Source organism: Nanorana parkeri, unplaced genomic scaffold, assembly GCF_000935625.1.
Source record: "Nanorana parkeri isolate BGI_ZX_2015 unplaced genomic scaffold, ASM93562v1 scaffold12, whole genome shotgun sequence".
Classification (NCBI taxonomy): Eukaryota; Metazoa; Chordata; class Amphibia; order Anura; family Dicroglossidae; genus Nanorana; species Nanorana parkeri.
This window is the reverse complement of record NW_017306280.1, coordinates 4,119,602-4,135,124: the sequence shown is the minus strand read 5'-3', so window position 1 is coordinate 4,135,124 and position 15,523 is coordinate 4,119,602. Positions and strand designations below refer to the sequence as shown.

At 41.6% G+C, this 15,523-nt stretch overlaps 1 protein-coding gene across 1 annotated transcript in view; it reads left to right on the top strand.

Moving 5' to 3' along the window:
• TDRD9 (tudor domain containing 9) overlaps positions 1 to 15,523 on the top strand; it is a 119,727-nt gene that overhangs the window by 13,513 nt on the left and 90,691 nt on the right. Inside the window, exons 2-6 of the mRNA XM_018556116.1 lie at positions 3,743 to 3,819; positions 12,083 to 12,097; positions 12,345 to 12,439; positions 13,403 to 13,624; positions 14,612 to 14,734. Coding sequence (XP_018411618.1) covers positions 3,743 to 3,819; positions 12,083 to 12,097; positions 12,345 to 12,439; positions 13,403 to 13,624; positions 14,612 to 14,734 — 532 coding nt within the window. The remainder of the gene's footprint in view (positions 1 to 3,742; positions 3,820 to 12,082; positions 12,098 to 12,344; positions 12,440 to 13,402; positions 13,625 to 14,611; positions 14,735 to 15,523) is intronic.

Sequence of the window (15,523 nt, the reverse complement as noted above, 5' to 3'; positions counted from 1 at the left end):
CCCCCCCCTCTGCTGCCGCGCTCCACCCCCCCATCCGCTGCCGGTTATCCTGGGTGATGCTGTTCCCCCTGCGGGCTCAGGACCAGCCCAGTGGCTTTTTTTTAGTGTTAACAGAGGAGAGATGGGCATTGTCCTACTTGCTGATTCCTCCTCTCTCTAAAGGCAGAAGTGATGTGTATTACATCACTTCCGCCTTTAGCTGTAATTTCTCTGGCTGCTAAAGTTACCTTTTTTTTTAAAGGTGGTATCCACAATAAAAGTACACCAACAAATCCATTGTTGGCGTTATCAGAATTGTTGTGATCCGCAGGTGCATGACCACCTTCCTTCCTCTTGCAATGGGAAGCTGGCTTGCAGCTGCTCCCTTCTGATGCATTGCCTGATACTCCCGCCTGAAGTGCTGTTCGTGTGCTGATGCCTCTTGGGATGTGTTGCATATGCTAGAAGGCTGCAGGGATGGGTATTACACGTTTAGCCTAGTCATGATGGAGGCATGGGTAGGGCTGGACTGGAAAGTAAAAAGGTAAGTCAACTCTTTTTTTTTTATTTCAACATTACGCAGGCGGAAGAAATTTTAAAGATATAAACTTTACTCGTCTTCAAAATGACAACAAAGACCTTTAGAAATATTTAGTAATGACCATCTACAAACACATACTTCTAGATCAGTGCTTCTTAAAGTGTGGGTCGCGACCCCATGTGGGGTCCCGCAAGTTAACAGGGGGGTCGCGATCCGAGTCCCCGGCCAGGACCGCCATCAGGGGCGTATGGCCGGTACTTGTGTGAGGTGCCCAGGCGGCCAAGTTCCGACCGATGTTGGGGTCCCCTAAAAATTTCCTCGGCCAAAAAGGGGTCACGAGTGGAGAAAGTTTAAGAAGGCCTGTTCTAGATAATAACCAGCTATGTATTATTTGCAAAACATTTCTTACCCGGTCTTCGCACAGTGGCAGGTTACTAGATCTCCCTCTACTTCCTGGAACTCTGACCCATGTGACTAGGACATGTGACCATGCACATCTCAGGGGAGGAAAATACCTTTCCCTGAGAGCTCATGAGATTACAGATGAGATTTCCCAGCAATGCTCTGCTGATGTAACTTTCCCAGGATGCAACGCTTGTGCACATTAATCATCTCTGCCGAAGTGGACCAGGAAGTGAAAAAAAGATTAAATAAAATCATGTTTGTTTCGCTAATGTAAGATTTCATATCGGCATGCAGAGCTGCATGCTGATGTAATTTTTAGTGAAAGGGGGTAAAGGTCCACTGTGTGAATGATTTCTTTAACATGTACATGCTTTTCTTTCTGCATTGCTGTGTTACTCAATGGCTGTTCCTTACTGCTTATTTTCCCGATGCATATCTTTGTCAGTTGAAAACCATGCACTCCGTATGTGGCTGATAACTTACCCCCGAGCTAGACAAATCCCAGAAGCCAGGTGGTCAATGCAGCTGGTCAAAATTATAGCTGGCCCATACATTTTTGAGGTTTTCTCTAATTGTCAATGCAGCTGTCTCCTAAAAATTAAAATAATTATCGCTGCCTCATGGCTTGGACCAACTGACTCCAGAATTCCATGTTAATTTGGAAAGAATGTTTAGCATTTGTGACTAAGATCCTGTGATTGCCCTATGGCTAGGAAGCTGCATATTTTCACATTGCCATGCAGACTGTTTGGTTTTCTAGAGAAGGAAATGACATCCCTGCCTCCAAAAAGTTTGGTTCCATTTGTTACAGTTGAGAGAATGCCATCCTGCTTTTTTTCCCCTCCATATGAATTTGATCTCTAAGCAGACATATACAGTATATATTTCTGTGTAATCATTTACAATAAACACCAAACCTGTTAGGTCAAGTGTAGTATTTGGAGAAATGAAAACAAGTGCATTTCTTGATTTGACAGCACTTGCTAAATGTTGACGTTCCATTAAGAGGGGTGGTTGGCTGTCACCAATGTCTGAGCAGTCGTTCACCAGGTAGTGATTAATGCGTCATCTCTGTACAGACAGTTGAATGAAAAAACTTTTCAACTCAAACAGTAGACACATGAATACTATGCGATTCACTAAGATCAATTACTACTTTCAGACCTTGATGGACTTTAGAGGTACCTAATAAGTCCCTTAATTAAACACAGGGCTGGATTTCCCACAAGGCCCAGCCTTGGGGCAGCAGAGAGTAGAGTGGCAGCAGGGGTGTGGAATGACTATCTCCCGATGCCCAGGACATGCAGTTACGGGCGCTGGGCGGGTAGTTGTTTTCTACATTTAGCCCTGCTTTGGTCTAGCAAAGCTAAATGTACAGCGTCTATCTCCCACCTTGACTGCCTTTTAGGCGTTCCCTAAAGACTCATCTCTTCAGGGAAGCCTATCCCACCTCAACCTAACCACTGAACCTTCACATTCTCACATAATTCATTCCCACAGCTACCTCATGTATCATTTCCCCCTCCTCTTTTAGATTGTAAGCCCTCAGGGGTAGGGCCCTCCTTACCATCTTGTCTTGAATTGTATTGTAACTGTAATGTCTTCCTTATATTGTAAAGCGCTGCGCAAACTGTTGGCGCTATATAAATACTATGTAATAATAATATCTGCCCACCTGAGAACACCTTTTTTAGTTTTTTTTGTAACAGGGTTTTCAGAGCTAAATGTATTTGTATAAGGCCAGAGTAGAATATTCATGGTGTCACAATTACTCTATATCAGTAACTGCAACTAAACAAAATGCCTGCAGGCGGTTCACTGACACTTTGACGTGCTCCAATTAGACGGATTATTTCCACGGTAGACTGTGTAATAATCTTTTAATGAAAAGGGAGACAATCTCTAGCAGACTGGCTCATTAGCTGAATTGGTTTGGTTGCATGTCCATTTACAGTAATACATTAGTAGACCTTTTCAGGAAACTCATATTTAAAGCTGAAGGGATAACATTAATTTACCCTTGCATTGAGTTCCTTTCCCCACTACAAGGGCTTATGGCTCATTATGCCTAGGGGATGATAACTAAGTTGCTATACGTGTCTTATTCCTCTTTCTCACAGGCTTTCTCCTCTTCGAGCAACCGGGCCTCCAAGCTTCTTCCTTTTGCTGACAGACTGGTAATAGCTCTCTATCATCCTATACAATGAAGAACCAGCAGGTCTGCATTGTATGGGAGGACACCGAGGGCCCATAGACATTCCAGAGCGTCAGACAATGGGCGAGAGCACCGGCTACTGCGGGAGCAAGGAATTTTATTACCTTATTCCTGAGGCAAAACAACCATTTAACTGTTGCAGTGGGGAGGTGGACACAATGTAAGGATACATGAAGTTCAGCTTTAAAGCAGAATTGCAGTGAACACGAAGTAAAGGAGGGTTATAACCCCTCCCAGCTTTTTGTTTTGCAATCTGTGTCCCATTGCAACTGATTCCACTCACTTCTGGTCCAGTAGCCACAACAGAAAGGGAGAGAAATCCTTGGTCAATAGAGTCACCATAACCAGCGTCCCCTTTGGAAGATATCCCAATTCTGACAGCCCAAAATGTAGGGTTTTCTCTAACTTTAAGCGATGGCATTCACCTGGACTAATCGAGTGGGTGAATCTCCTTAACATGAAAACAAACGACAGTAAAATCCTTACTGGTGTTATAATCCCTTTCCACTTCAAGATAAAAATAAAAAAGTTTTGCCTTTTAGATGCACTATACGATGCATGTTTTTTAAATGCCGTTATAACTTGTATGTTTTCTTTCCTAGGCCACGGTATGAATGTGCATATGTTGACAAGTTCAGACAGTTGGAATCTCAAGAACTGCAGATGTACCGCAGCACTGGTAATAAAGCAGGGGTTTTGTTTCTTGTTCCTTTTTTTTTTCTTCTCTACTTTGTCATTTTCAGTAATCAACAGTAAATGCCATTTTCTTGACTTTTCAGGTTTTTGTGAAATTGAAATTGTGTCAATCTGTAATCTGTTAGTAGAAAAAAAATACACATGATATAAAAGGTCTGATGATGGCACTTTTTACGCATTGGGGGAAATATACTTTCTTGCTGGCTGAGGTAGTACAAAACGTGGACAAGACATACTTTAGTTTGAGTAGATGAAATACATTTACCACTGTTCTTTCGGTTTAGTAGATCTTGCGTTCTGGTGGTGAAATAAAGTTAACTTACCTATCACGACATCTTTGGTGTTGCCCATAAAATATGCTGATATAGTGATACTTTTGTTCTAAATGTATATGTATAGCCAAAACTTGTTTTCATTTTGTAAAGATTTGGTTAAAATCTTTAAAGACAGGTTAAAAACACCTATCAGGTTGTCTCTTGTCCATTGAGTGACACAGGTAACCTTAAACCCTTGGGTTATACTGTTGCCTACTGGAGGACTGGACACTGGCAAACAAAAACTTTTTTTGTTGTTGCTTGGCTCAAAATCCAAAGTCTGGGCTCAATCTGGTATTTCAAGCCTGCCAAATCCTCAGTTAAGTCATCCTCTGCATGTTGGTTCAGCTCCACTTTCTGAATTGGGGAGGTGGAGAAATCTGTTGACCTTTTGTGGATGCTTGGGCAGCTTGAGATCCCAAATGCCTGGATGCAAAATGTGGTGTCCCTGGACTACAAACTGGAAGTTGCAAAATGTGCTGTCCCTGGACTACAAACTGGTGTTTCATTACATGCCTCGTCTTCTCATTTTAACTTCCAACTTTACTATGTTTTTGCACGCAGAATAGCAGATCTTCTCTGATGATCTCCATCAGTGTGTAATTGCCTCAGTTCCTGTGGCAGCATTGTTCCGGGGATTTAACACCAATGTTCACTGTTCTCAAACCAAAGGGAGGGGGTGTTCACCTTATCTTGGATTTCAAGGCTCTATCTACATAAAAATTCAACAGTTGAGAAATCGAATCAACCAGGCTGGTCACTGCCCTCCCACCAAAAATGTTTCCTGAGTTCCATGAACATCAAGATGGTTAATTGCATGTACCCATGTTTCCAATTCATCCAAAATTCCTAGGTTTTGCAATGGGGACCCTACACTATCAGTTTGTGTTCTTTCCCCTGCACCTCAGGTGTTCACCAAGGTGCTGGCCCCAGTGTTACCTCTGCGTTCTGTGACATCTCCATTCTTTTTTGGTAATTCCAGATACATTCTTGGTTACTAAACGATTTTAGTCTATCTGTCCTTTTCCAGAAGATTTTATTTAAAAATGGTCTATTCCTCTTGAAGTTGATCCTTTAATTTTTCGCCTTGTTGACTGTTGTTGACCTGGTTGACGCACCTTTTATTTAAGGATTCTACTGACAAAATAATTGGAGAATCTTTCTTTCTCCTTCAATTTATTTAATTGCGGGTCGGCGGGACACCAATGCAAAAAGGGACTTATGCTTTGTCCTATATGAGAGAGAAACTTTTTGGAGTTTTGCTGCATCAGATTAATAAAATGGTTATGGGAAGTATAAGTGAGGACTAAACCTAGATTTAAAAAAAATTTAAGGATTGGAGTTGTAAGTCTGCTCCTTTTCTATCTTTTTAAACGTTCCTTTCGTTCTTCCAGACAGGGTTTCCATTCCCAATCTCAAGACAATCTGACAATTTACAAGTCTTTTGGATCATCTAGACGTCCTTAACAATCAATGACCTCCAAGCCTTCAGAAAATCTGCTTCAACATGAAGGTCGGCGTCCACCTTTTTCCATTTCAGGTCTGATGTTTTTTTTGTGGCGACGTGGGATGCTCAAATTTAAGATGCTTGGGTTCCCGAGGTAGTTTACACTGGGTACTAAATAGTTCCCTCCTCCCCCCTCCATTCTTTGTGACCTGGCTTCCCATTTCATACACGATCTGTATCTACATGTTCCTGTTTCTCCAGCTCATCAGCAATGGTTTTTACCAAAACCCTTGCTCCCTTTCTGTAGCCCTTTTGTCACAAGGGTATTCTGATTATCGGATACTTGGAAGACCTTTTACTTCACGAACAGTTTCTTCTGACTCTGGAACTCGATGTTTCGACAGTACTGCGGACCTTAGAGAAGTTTGGGTGAATACTGAAAATTGAGAAGTTGTCCCTAGTTCCATTGCCTGTCTTGCAGTATTTGTTTTTTTTCTGTTGGATACCTTTCAAGCGAAGGTGTTCCTTCTTCAGGACAAATTGATGAAGTTACAGGATCAAGTTCCGTCCTGTCGCCAATCCTGTGAGAACCTTCATGAAAGTTCTGGGCTATTTTTACAGTGCGAGACAAGTCCCCTCTATGGCTGGACAAGATGATCAAATTGAGTGCCCAAGCCAGGATGTCTGTTGTGGTGGTTGACATCCCCTCGGTTGAGAACAGGTATCTTGTTTCTTCCTATGATTTGGAAGATTGTCACAACAGACGTCAGTCTTGTGGGATGGTGCAAGCTCTTGGTTCATCTGTTGTTGGTCTCCATAGGGAATTTAAGCTTCTGATCAATGTCCTGAAATTGATTTCTGTTTCTCTGGCATTGTTTCACTGAACCTGACTTCTCTCCTTGGTGTCTGATTGGGATTCAGTCAGACCATGCAACGGTTGTGGCCTATATCAATCACCAGGGAGGCACAAGGAGTGTGTCGGTGGCGACAGAAGTACATTCAATTTTGGATTGGGCAGAACTTTGTGTTCCCGCAATTTCAGTGGTGCACATCCCTGCAGTTGAAAACTGGTAGAGGTGGACTGCCTTCGCAGATAACGTCTGGATCTGGGCGAGTGGGCTCTTCATAAAGATGTGCATATTCTAGCTTTTTGTCACAACAAGGTGGACAGATTTATATCTAGAACAAGGGATCCGATGGCGGATGTCTTGAAAGCTCCGTGGGATCAATACACCCTGAGGCATGTTTTTCCTTCTATCCTACAACACTGACCAGGTAAGCGCATCACATCAGAGAAATCAAAGCAATTCCAATAATTCTCTTTGATCAAGATTGGCCTGACAGGATATGGTATGCCGATTTGATCCATCTGTTGACAGACAATCACTGGCTTCTTTCAGATCAGCCAGATCTATTATCTCTGAGACCAATCTTCCACCCTGCTTCTCAGTCGCTGGTAATAACGGCCTGGTTGTTGAAACCCAAGTGTTGAAAGACACAGGAATTTTCGATGCTGTTATTCAGACTATGCTTAAGGCTCTTAGATCTTTTACTCTAACAATTTATCACAGTATGTGGAAAGCTCATGCTTATTTGTTTAAGTCCTTGGGGTTTTCCCCACAGAGATATAGAGAGAGAGTGTCTTTCCTTTAACTTGGAGTCGATCAACGTTTAGCTGTCAGTGCCTTTAGGGGCCACATATATCAGCCTTGTCTGTCCTTCTTTCAATGTTCCCTCCCTTTTTAATTCTTTGATTCATACTTTTATTCCACTTTCTCTGTTGGACTTGAACTTGGTTTAGTCTATTATCCAAAAACGTTGCCTTTTTCGTGGCCATCTCGGCTAGAAGGGTTTCAGAGTTGTCCAGTTTGTCTTGTAGAGAACCATATTTGGTTCTTATGGACAATTTTGTTTTGAGTCCAAAGGTTTCTTTTTTACCCAAGGTGGTTTCAGCCTTTCAGTTAAGGAAGCTTCTCTCCCTTGTTTGGGTGTTTGTGTGGGCTCTTAGAGTTTATCAGCCACGGCTTCCTTTAGGCGTTCAAATTCTTGATTTTGTTCTACCAGAAGGTCCTAGAAAGGCTGTTCAGCTTCTAGATCCACTATTTCTTAGTGGATTTGTCAGGTTGTCCAAGCTTATGAGCTGCTGGGTAAGATACCTCCTATTCCCGTTTCTACTTATTCGACTAGGGCAATTAGTACTTCTTGGGCATTTCAAAATAAGGCTTATGTTTCTCAAATTTGCAAGGCCGCAACTTGGTCTTCTGTTCAAACTTTTGCAAAGTTTTATAAGGTTGTTGTGAAGGGGGAAGGTTTATGTCCTTAAAGTGGCAGGCCTTTTTTTTTGCCTAGTGTCCATTTTCTCCTGGCGGGAGCAGCATAACAAAATAATTTTACAGTAAGAACAAAATCCAATTTTTTTTTTCCTTATGGGGTCAGGGCCCCTTTGCATTGCAAGGGTTAAATTCCATTGCAGTGTGTGGCTTTGGGGCGGCTGTGCTGAATGCGGGTGGCTCAGGGGTGTGTGGAAGACCGGAAACCTTGTCGATCTTTGGCCGTGTGGGGCCCCTCTGGTGCATGGAGCAACTGTGGGCTTTTATATCATTCTGTGCCTTCCACCTCCTACTGCCTGATATTGGGCTATCGGTCCTCGCTCCTCTCTTTCCCCTTGGAGGATTGTTTGGGGGTGCTGCCCGGATGGGTCCGTTTTTGGATGCACACACATCAGCCTGCTTAATTGATATTCTCCATCTCCAGAAGAAGCGCTCTTTAGCGTGAAACGTTGAGAAAACCGTATATGACTCCTCCATCTCCAATCATCTTAAATGAATTTTGCACAATACCTGAATCATGTTATTACTTTATCTGTTCATCTAATCATGTATCCTTGAATGGGTTTTTTATAAATAGAGTGAGTCTCTCAGGAGATATCAGATCAGCTGGTTTCTCCTACACAAATGTACTGTATATGAACTGAATACTTTTTAAAATCTAATTTATTAAAGACCCTTTTTTATTTCTAATTGTCTTGGAGTTGTCATTTGGTGCCTAAAAAAACCCCACCCATCTTTTTCTTTAAATTATTTTCAGGGGTGTGGCACCCACTACTCAGGGGGTGCCCGGCCATAAACGCAATTGTACGATGAAGGGTTAAATTCTTATGTCTAGGGGATACTAAGGTGTAAAACTTCAAGGTTTTGCTCCTGGTTGTGGGCAGGCCCTCGTCATCCTCGCGTGCAGTGCTGGACCATTTGTCCGTCATTCTACATGATGACGTTGTCGTGCAACTGCTTTCTGTAGCACCTTGGGGAAGGAGGCTTCAGGGGACTGGTTGCATATCATGGAGGAATGCAAACCTTATTCCTCTATCCCTAGAATTATCAATCATTTAACTTTTGCAGTGTGAGAGTGCCCACTGGGGATTGTGAAGGGATCCCTTTCCTTTTAACATAAAGTGAGCGTTACAGTAAACAATACTAATTTAACCCCTTCATGACTGAGCTTGTTTTTAGTTTCTGTTCGTAAATGACTGACACACTTTTGACATTTTTGCTGTGTGATTCTTCCACGTCAGTAATATACTTTCTTACAAAGTGCACCCACACATATTATATATTGTTTTTTAGAGGACAGATAGGGCTACATATTTATATCACATGTGCGTCTAACGCCTCACTTAGGACAAATAAAATATAAAAAAAGAGGAAAAAACCGTTTAAAAAAAACACTTTTTTCCCAGTTTTGATTTGTAGTATTTTTTTTACAAAACCAGCACAGCTAAAAAAATGCAATAAATACATTCATTTATTTGTCCCTTATTTTATTTTATTTTTTACACATTTTTTTATTTTTTTTACACTTTTCACAATTTTTTTTTTTTTTTACACTTTTCACTTTTTTTTTTAACTTAAAAATGTTATTTTATTTATTTAATTATATCAAGCAGATTTTGTGAATTAATCTCACTGTTACTGCATGATAAATTAATAAATTTTTGGTTATTATCAGGCTGCTTCAAACTTCAGAACAGCCGATAATAAGTTAGTGACACTGATCCTGCAGCAGTTCAGGATTCAGCTGTTACTAAATGTTTTCTGATTGTTGCAACAACGATCAGCAAACAAACATTCTTCTTCCAGGAATAGATACATTGTAGGAATAGACACATTTTGTATCTATTCATGAAAAAAAAAAAAAAAAGCCAGTATAGCTTGAGAGAGATATCTCTCGATCTATACGAGCTGTCAGAATGCCGGCAAAAGCCGGCATCTGTGTCCGCTTTGCTTTGACTCTCAGACACCCGATATTAAGGTATCGGGTGTCTGAAAAAGGTTAACCCTTTCATTAATTAATGCCTCTGTAGTAAGGGCAGCCATTAATGAATGTTAAAAGCTGATTCTCAGCGATTAACAGCCCTCTAAAGCAGCAAATAACTTGTCACGTACAGTGTACGTGACAAGTCATTTGGTCCCTTTGTGGCTGGACGTACAGTGTACGTCTCCCGTCACGAAGGGGTTAAGCTTGGAAAACCAACAGTCCACATTTTAAAGTCATTTTTTAAAATCTGATTATTGCCTGATGCTTGCACTGTGTTAGAAATGCAGCGATAGCATGGATGTGCTAAGAGCTCACCTTTTTTTTAACAGCTTGAGCTTTCTCCTGAGCATGAAGTCATGCGAAAATACCATGTCTACATTGTGACATGTTGAAGTTTGCCAGAAGGAATCTTAGTTTTATCCTGTACATCACGTATTATCACAAATGCTTTATCTAGTCATGCAGAGTTTATAGGCCGTACTAGTTTTATTTGATTTGGATAGATGCTTGATTTTAACCGGTGAATGCAAATGTTCCAGGCAATCGCTTTATATTGGAAGCCTGTAATGTTTTGTGTAAACTCATCACAGGATACCAGGTTTCTGAATAATTTGTCATATAGAACATTGGTGGAATTATATTTTGTCCATCCAAAAAATGGCACTCGGGGTTGTTTAGTGTGTGTGTGTGTGTGTGTGTGTGGTCACACTCCAGAAGGAAGGACAGTGTCAGCGGTCACACTCCAGAAGGAAGGACAGTGTCATCACCAATTCAGGGATGATTGGAGGATCTACAGTTGAGAGCTATTGACTGGTATACTGCTATACAATACTGTCAAGATCCACCCAGCTGGCAGATAGGCAGAGTCAGCTGTCTAGAGGCAGAGCAAGCTGTGCTCACCACCTCCCTGTCCATTCCTCCAGTCGGAGCTGGAGGATAAGAGAGGGGAGGGGGGGAATCCCTGCAGGGAGCCATGACTGACGGTCACCACTATCTGCAGGGAGATGATCGGACAGTGATCGAGCAACGGTATGTGTTCGCTCACTTCCCAATCAATAGAGCTGACCTGTTACTGTTTCATTGTCAAACGTCGGCTCCAACTATGAGGATGAGTTAAAATCACTTGCCTCATAGTTCTCAATGTCTGCGTTTAGTGTCACTTAAGTTATTCTGACTTTAGTTCTAAACTAGTGTTTTGTCGAGCTGTTAACAGCTTTTACCAGAACTTGGAGTTTTTCAGCTTCAGAGCTCATCCACGCTGCGGTGGTGTGTTTTGTGCATGGTACCGCGGGATTAACACACGTTACCCCGCAACACACCTATCATTTTGTTACAGTGCAGCAGGTGCATTGCCATTTGATTTGAATGGCGCCCCAGCGCACTTCCTGGCCGAAGTCGCTCCACCATAGTGCAGAGGACAGTACTGTAATACAGGAAAATAAAGTACTGCAGTAGCACTATAAGGCAGTTTGCATGAATTTGCCTTTGCAAATTTCGAGGGATCCCTTTTTCCCATAACGTCTTCCAGGACAGCATCACGAGATGGAATCTCCTCCCCCACACACAGGAAACACGTCACTTAATCTGTTTAAAAGACCCTCCTCTCCTCCACTCCCTCAGTCTTTTGTGTTTCCTCAGTCAAGCTGGGGAGCGCGTCACAGAACGCTGAGAGAGGGCTTCCATGTGGTGATGCTGCCCGGGAAGTCTTCCTTGTTGGCCTGCCTGTGTAAGGCAGAGGGGTAGGTTTGCCTACCTTGTGGAGCCCCAGGGATTCTCCTAGCGCTGCAGGAGATGAGGCTGGCTTCCTTTCCCCCTTCAGTGCCCAGTGCGGGCCGGTATAGGTCTGTTTTATATGAAGAGGTGACATCATAATACAGAAATTAAAAGCTAGCATTGATATGACGACTCTTGGGAAAAGCGGTGAAATGTATCTAAAGACAAAACGTTTTGCTTGGAAGGGTTAGAGTCCTTGTCAGGTTTCTGACTTTGTCCCCAGTAGGGAGATTCCCCCCCTCTGTTTATCTCTGTGACTATTGTCATGTGCACAGGATTGGAAATTTTCTCCTGTATACTTATTCTGGATTTCCTATCACTTTAAGTGGTGTAGTCTTTACGCTATAGACTTGTTTCTATTAATTACTATTTCAGGCATTAGCCTTTTTAACAATGAGAGGCAAATCTAGCACGTCCGAGAGTTCTATAATGTGATGGGTTTTTTTTGTTTTACATTTTTAGGTGTTTTAGTATTGTTTCTCGGATCTTGGAGACTTGCTAATCCGTTGCCATTCTGACCTAGGGAATGTTACATTTTTCTTTTTAAGAAACGTTGATGTAAATGTGTAGCAGTAGAGAAATGTTTTTAGAACTTTTTTAAATTAAAGCAACATTGTGTGTGTGTAGTTTTTTTTTTAGTTTAATTTCCCTGTCTTTTAGATTACAGACACAAAGCTACTGAAGTAAAAAACATGCCGATGCTGGAACATGACCTTACGTATCCAGTGTTGCCAATATTAAATAGCAGAGAAAAGGTAAGCTAAAGTTCCTTTCTGATGACTTTGTACAGTCTCTTGATTTTGAATAGTGTTACGAAACTACACCTGTCAATTTGTTTGTGGCAGTGGCTGCCCATGAGAGATAATACAGCAGTTTAACAAGATTATCTGCCCTGTGTACACAGTCCACTTTATGTTCTGATTTGAATGGCAGGATTCTCTGCTCCATATTGCTGAAGTTTGGGGGCCGCGGCAAATATATATATATATATACGCCATTTAACCAGCCAAAAGATTTGTATTTCTGTCTGTGATCCTCAGAAATGCACAACACTGCAAGATAACTCAGCCCTGTCTGGCAGGATACAAAGTTTTTTTTTTTTTTTTTATTCCTTTATTTTCAGTTCACGCACACATTTCTTTTCCCTCCTCCTACCTGCGACTCAACAATCAAAGGAGAGGCAGAATACTCAATTGCTTCTCTCTCCTCTCCCTCTCCTCATTTTTTTATTGTTACACAAGCGCTGTAGAACAACTCAGTAGCTCCTTGTGCTGCTACTCGTATTGCCAGTCTGAGCTCTGCTGTACAGTGCTATTTGCTGATAGCAAGCCATATTTATGTACCTTTTTGATGCCTAAATCCAAAAATAAATTTAATGATGCGTTAATGAATTCAGGGCTGCATTAGTCTTTTTTTTTTTTATCTGCCCAGAGTTGAATTTTAAGGCAAACCTCAGTATACTGTTTAGGCCACTTTAAAAAGTGGGTAAGGTAGCATTTTGGGGCAAGTCTAGGAGAGCAGTTATGTTTACACACAATTGCCTGCTCTGCATCACAAATACATAACAAAGCACTCAAAATGAATATGAAGAGTTTGTCATGTGTAACATGAAGTTACCTCACTATATATGCACGTTAAAATTGAGTTCCTGATTGTATACATACAGTTTATTTCAATTTCAACTTTTTTTATAATAAAAGTCTGTTTCATAATTACAGTTAATCACTCTTATTGAGTGCAATTCTGTGGTGATTATACAAGGTGCAACTGGCAGTGGCAAAAGCACTCAGCTGCCACAGTACATCCTGGATCATCACATGCAGCATTCTGCATACTGTAACATTGTGGTGACACAGCCCAGAAAAATTGCTGCATGCAGTATTGCCACGTGGATTAGCAAAGAGAGGAAATGGCTTTTGAGCGGCTTAATCGGTTATCAGGTAAGACTTTATTATTGATATGGAATTTGTTTTCTTTCCAAAGTATTAATACGTAACAAAGGGAAAAGTAAAGGATTTGGGTCCATTTTATTTAAGCAAACTCCATCAAAAAAAAAGTTTAGAACCCAATAATAGTTTAAAAAAAAAAAAGCTCACCTTTTGGTCTGGAGCTACCCTTGCAGCATTTCTTTTCCACCACTAGATATTCTCTGTCTTCCGAGTTGAATGATTGTCATTTGTGGTTTAACCCATTTCCTCCAAGCCCAGGCTGTTATGGACCCTGCCCTCTGGAGCAGTGTTATACACAACTTTGTCATTTTTATGTTGCATGATACTTGAACAAATGCTTCTCAAACTTATATTTTAGGTTAAAAAAATGCACTAGTATTTATTCTAGGGCAAACAAACAAAAATAAAACCCACATTTGTTTGCTAAATGTAAAATATTGGATTGTGTGAAGTAAAATAGCATTTTTTGCACTTGGCGTAAATCCTTTTCTTGGGAGTCCATTGACGGACACAGTAATTTGCCTTTGGGTTGTACTGCCACTTAGAGGAGGATTGGACACTGACAAACAAAAGGCCAGCCCAGGATAATGCCTTCCACTACCAGCATGCCACAGTTTTGTGCATAGCAGTAGCAAAAGCATGCGTCTCTTAATGGAATCCAAGAAAAGGATTTTATGGCAAGTGCAAAAAAATCTGTTTTTAGTTTCTGGTACATTCAGGGACACGAAGTCATTGACCTTCGGGGTTTCCATAAGCGGTCCAATGGAGGTGTAGGTAACAATGCAAACAAATGCTAACATGCTCAAGAAAACGGACAACTGACTGCAGTTTAGAGACCTGCCTGATGGAGTTTTCTGCCCGACGTTGCCATCCGTGAGGCCGAAACATCCACCTGGTAGAACTCGGAGAATCTGGGAGCCTTACAAATCTTGATCAAAGATTGATTGAATTTATTTTGATTTTTTTTTTTTTCCATAGGTAGGGTTGGAGAAGAAAGCCAGCTCAGACACACGTTTGAGCTATGTGACAACTGGTGTTCTTCTGCAGAAAATAGTTGGGGCGAAGAGCCTGGCAGAATTTACCCACATTGTTATTGACGAGGTAAATTTTTGGTATCTCTATACAGATAATTATAACACTGTTGTCCCCTGCATCTTTCCCAGACTGGCAGAGGGATTAGTAGAAGGCAGGACCTTGGTGGAGATAGGAAATTGTGACATACCAGCAAGGTATGTTAATAGAGAGCTATGAACAAACCTTTTTTGGCATTCGTTTTATTTTGGGTCACAGGAGGGCATTTGCTAATGTCCTCTTGTGAGCCAAAATTATGCAAATAGCGGCCATTGCTGACGATGCAGAGCCGTGCTGCAGTCGGTAAAGATACCGACAATATTGTCGGGATCCATCTCGCTACCTGATTGACAGCTGTCTCTGCCTCTTTAGTGCCAGAGCCAGCTGTGCCTTATCCTTCCCATTCTGTCACCCCAGTCAGCGCCGGAGGAGCAGAGAGGGGAGGGGGGAAATCTTTGCAGTGATCGATTACTGACAGTCCCCACTCTCGGCAGGGAGAAAATTGGCAACTGAGTGATCAGCGATTTGTGATCACTCCGTTCTTTAGTTATAGACCCGACGTGTGACCGCTTCAGTGTCACATGTTGTTTCTAACTACGGGATGAGTGCAATTCACTCTCCCCATTATTCTCCTTTTTAAAAAGAAGAAAAAAATGTGCAACACCTACGGACGCTTATTAAAGGCAAAAGAAAATAACAGAATGGTACTGGATGCTTTTCACCTAGATGCAGAGAAAGCCTTAACGTAAACGCCCTGTCTTTAGTAATACCCTGTTTTATTGCCAAGGGCAACATACATCTGTTTTTTTAGAGAACCGG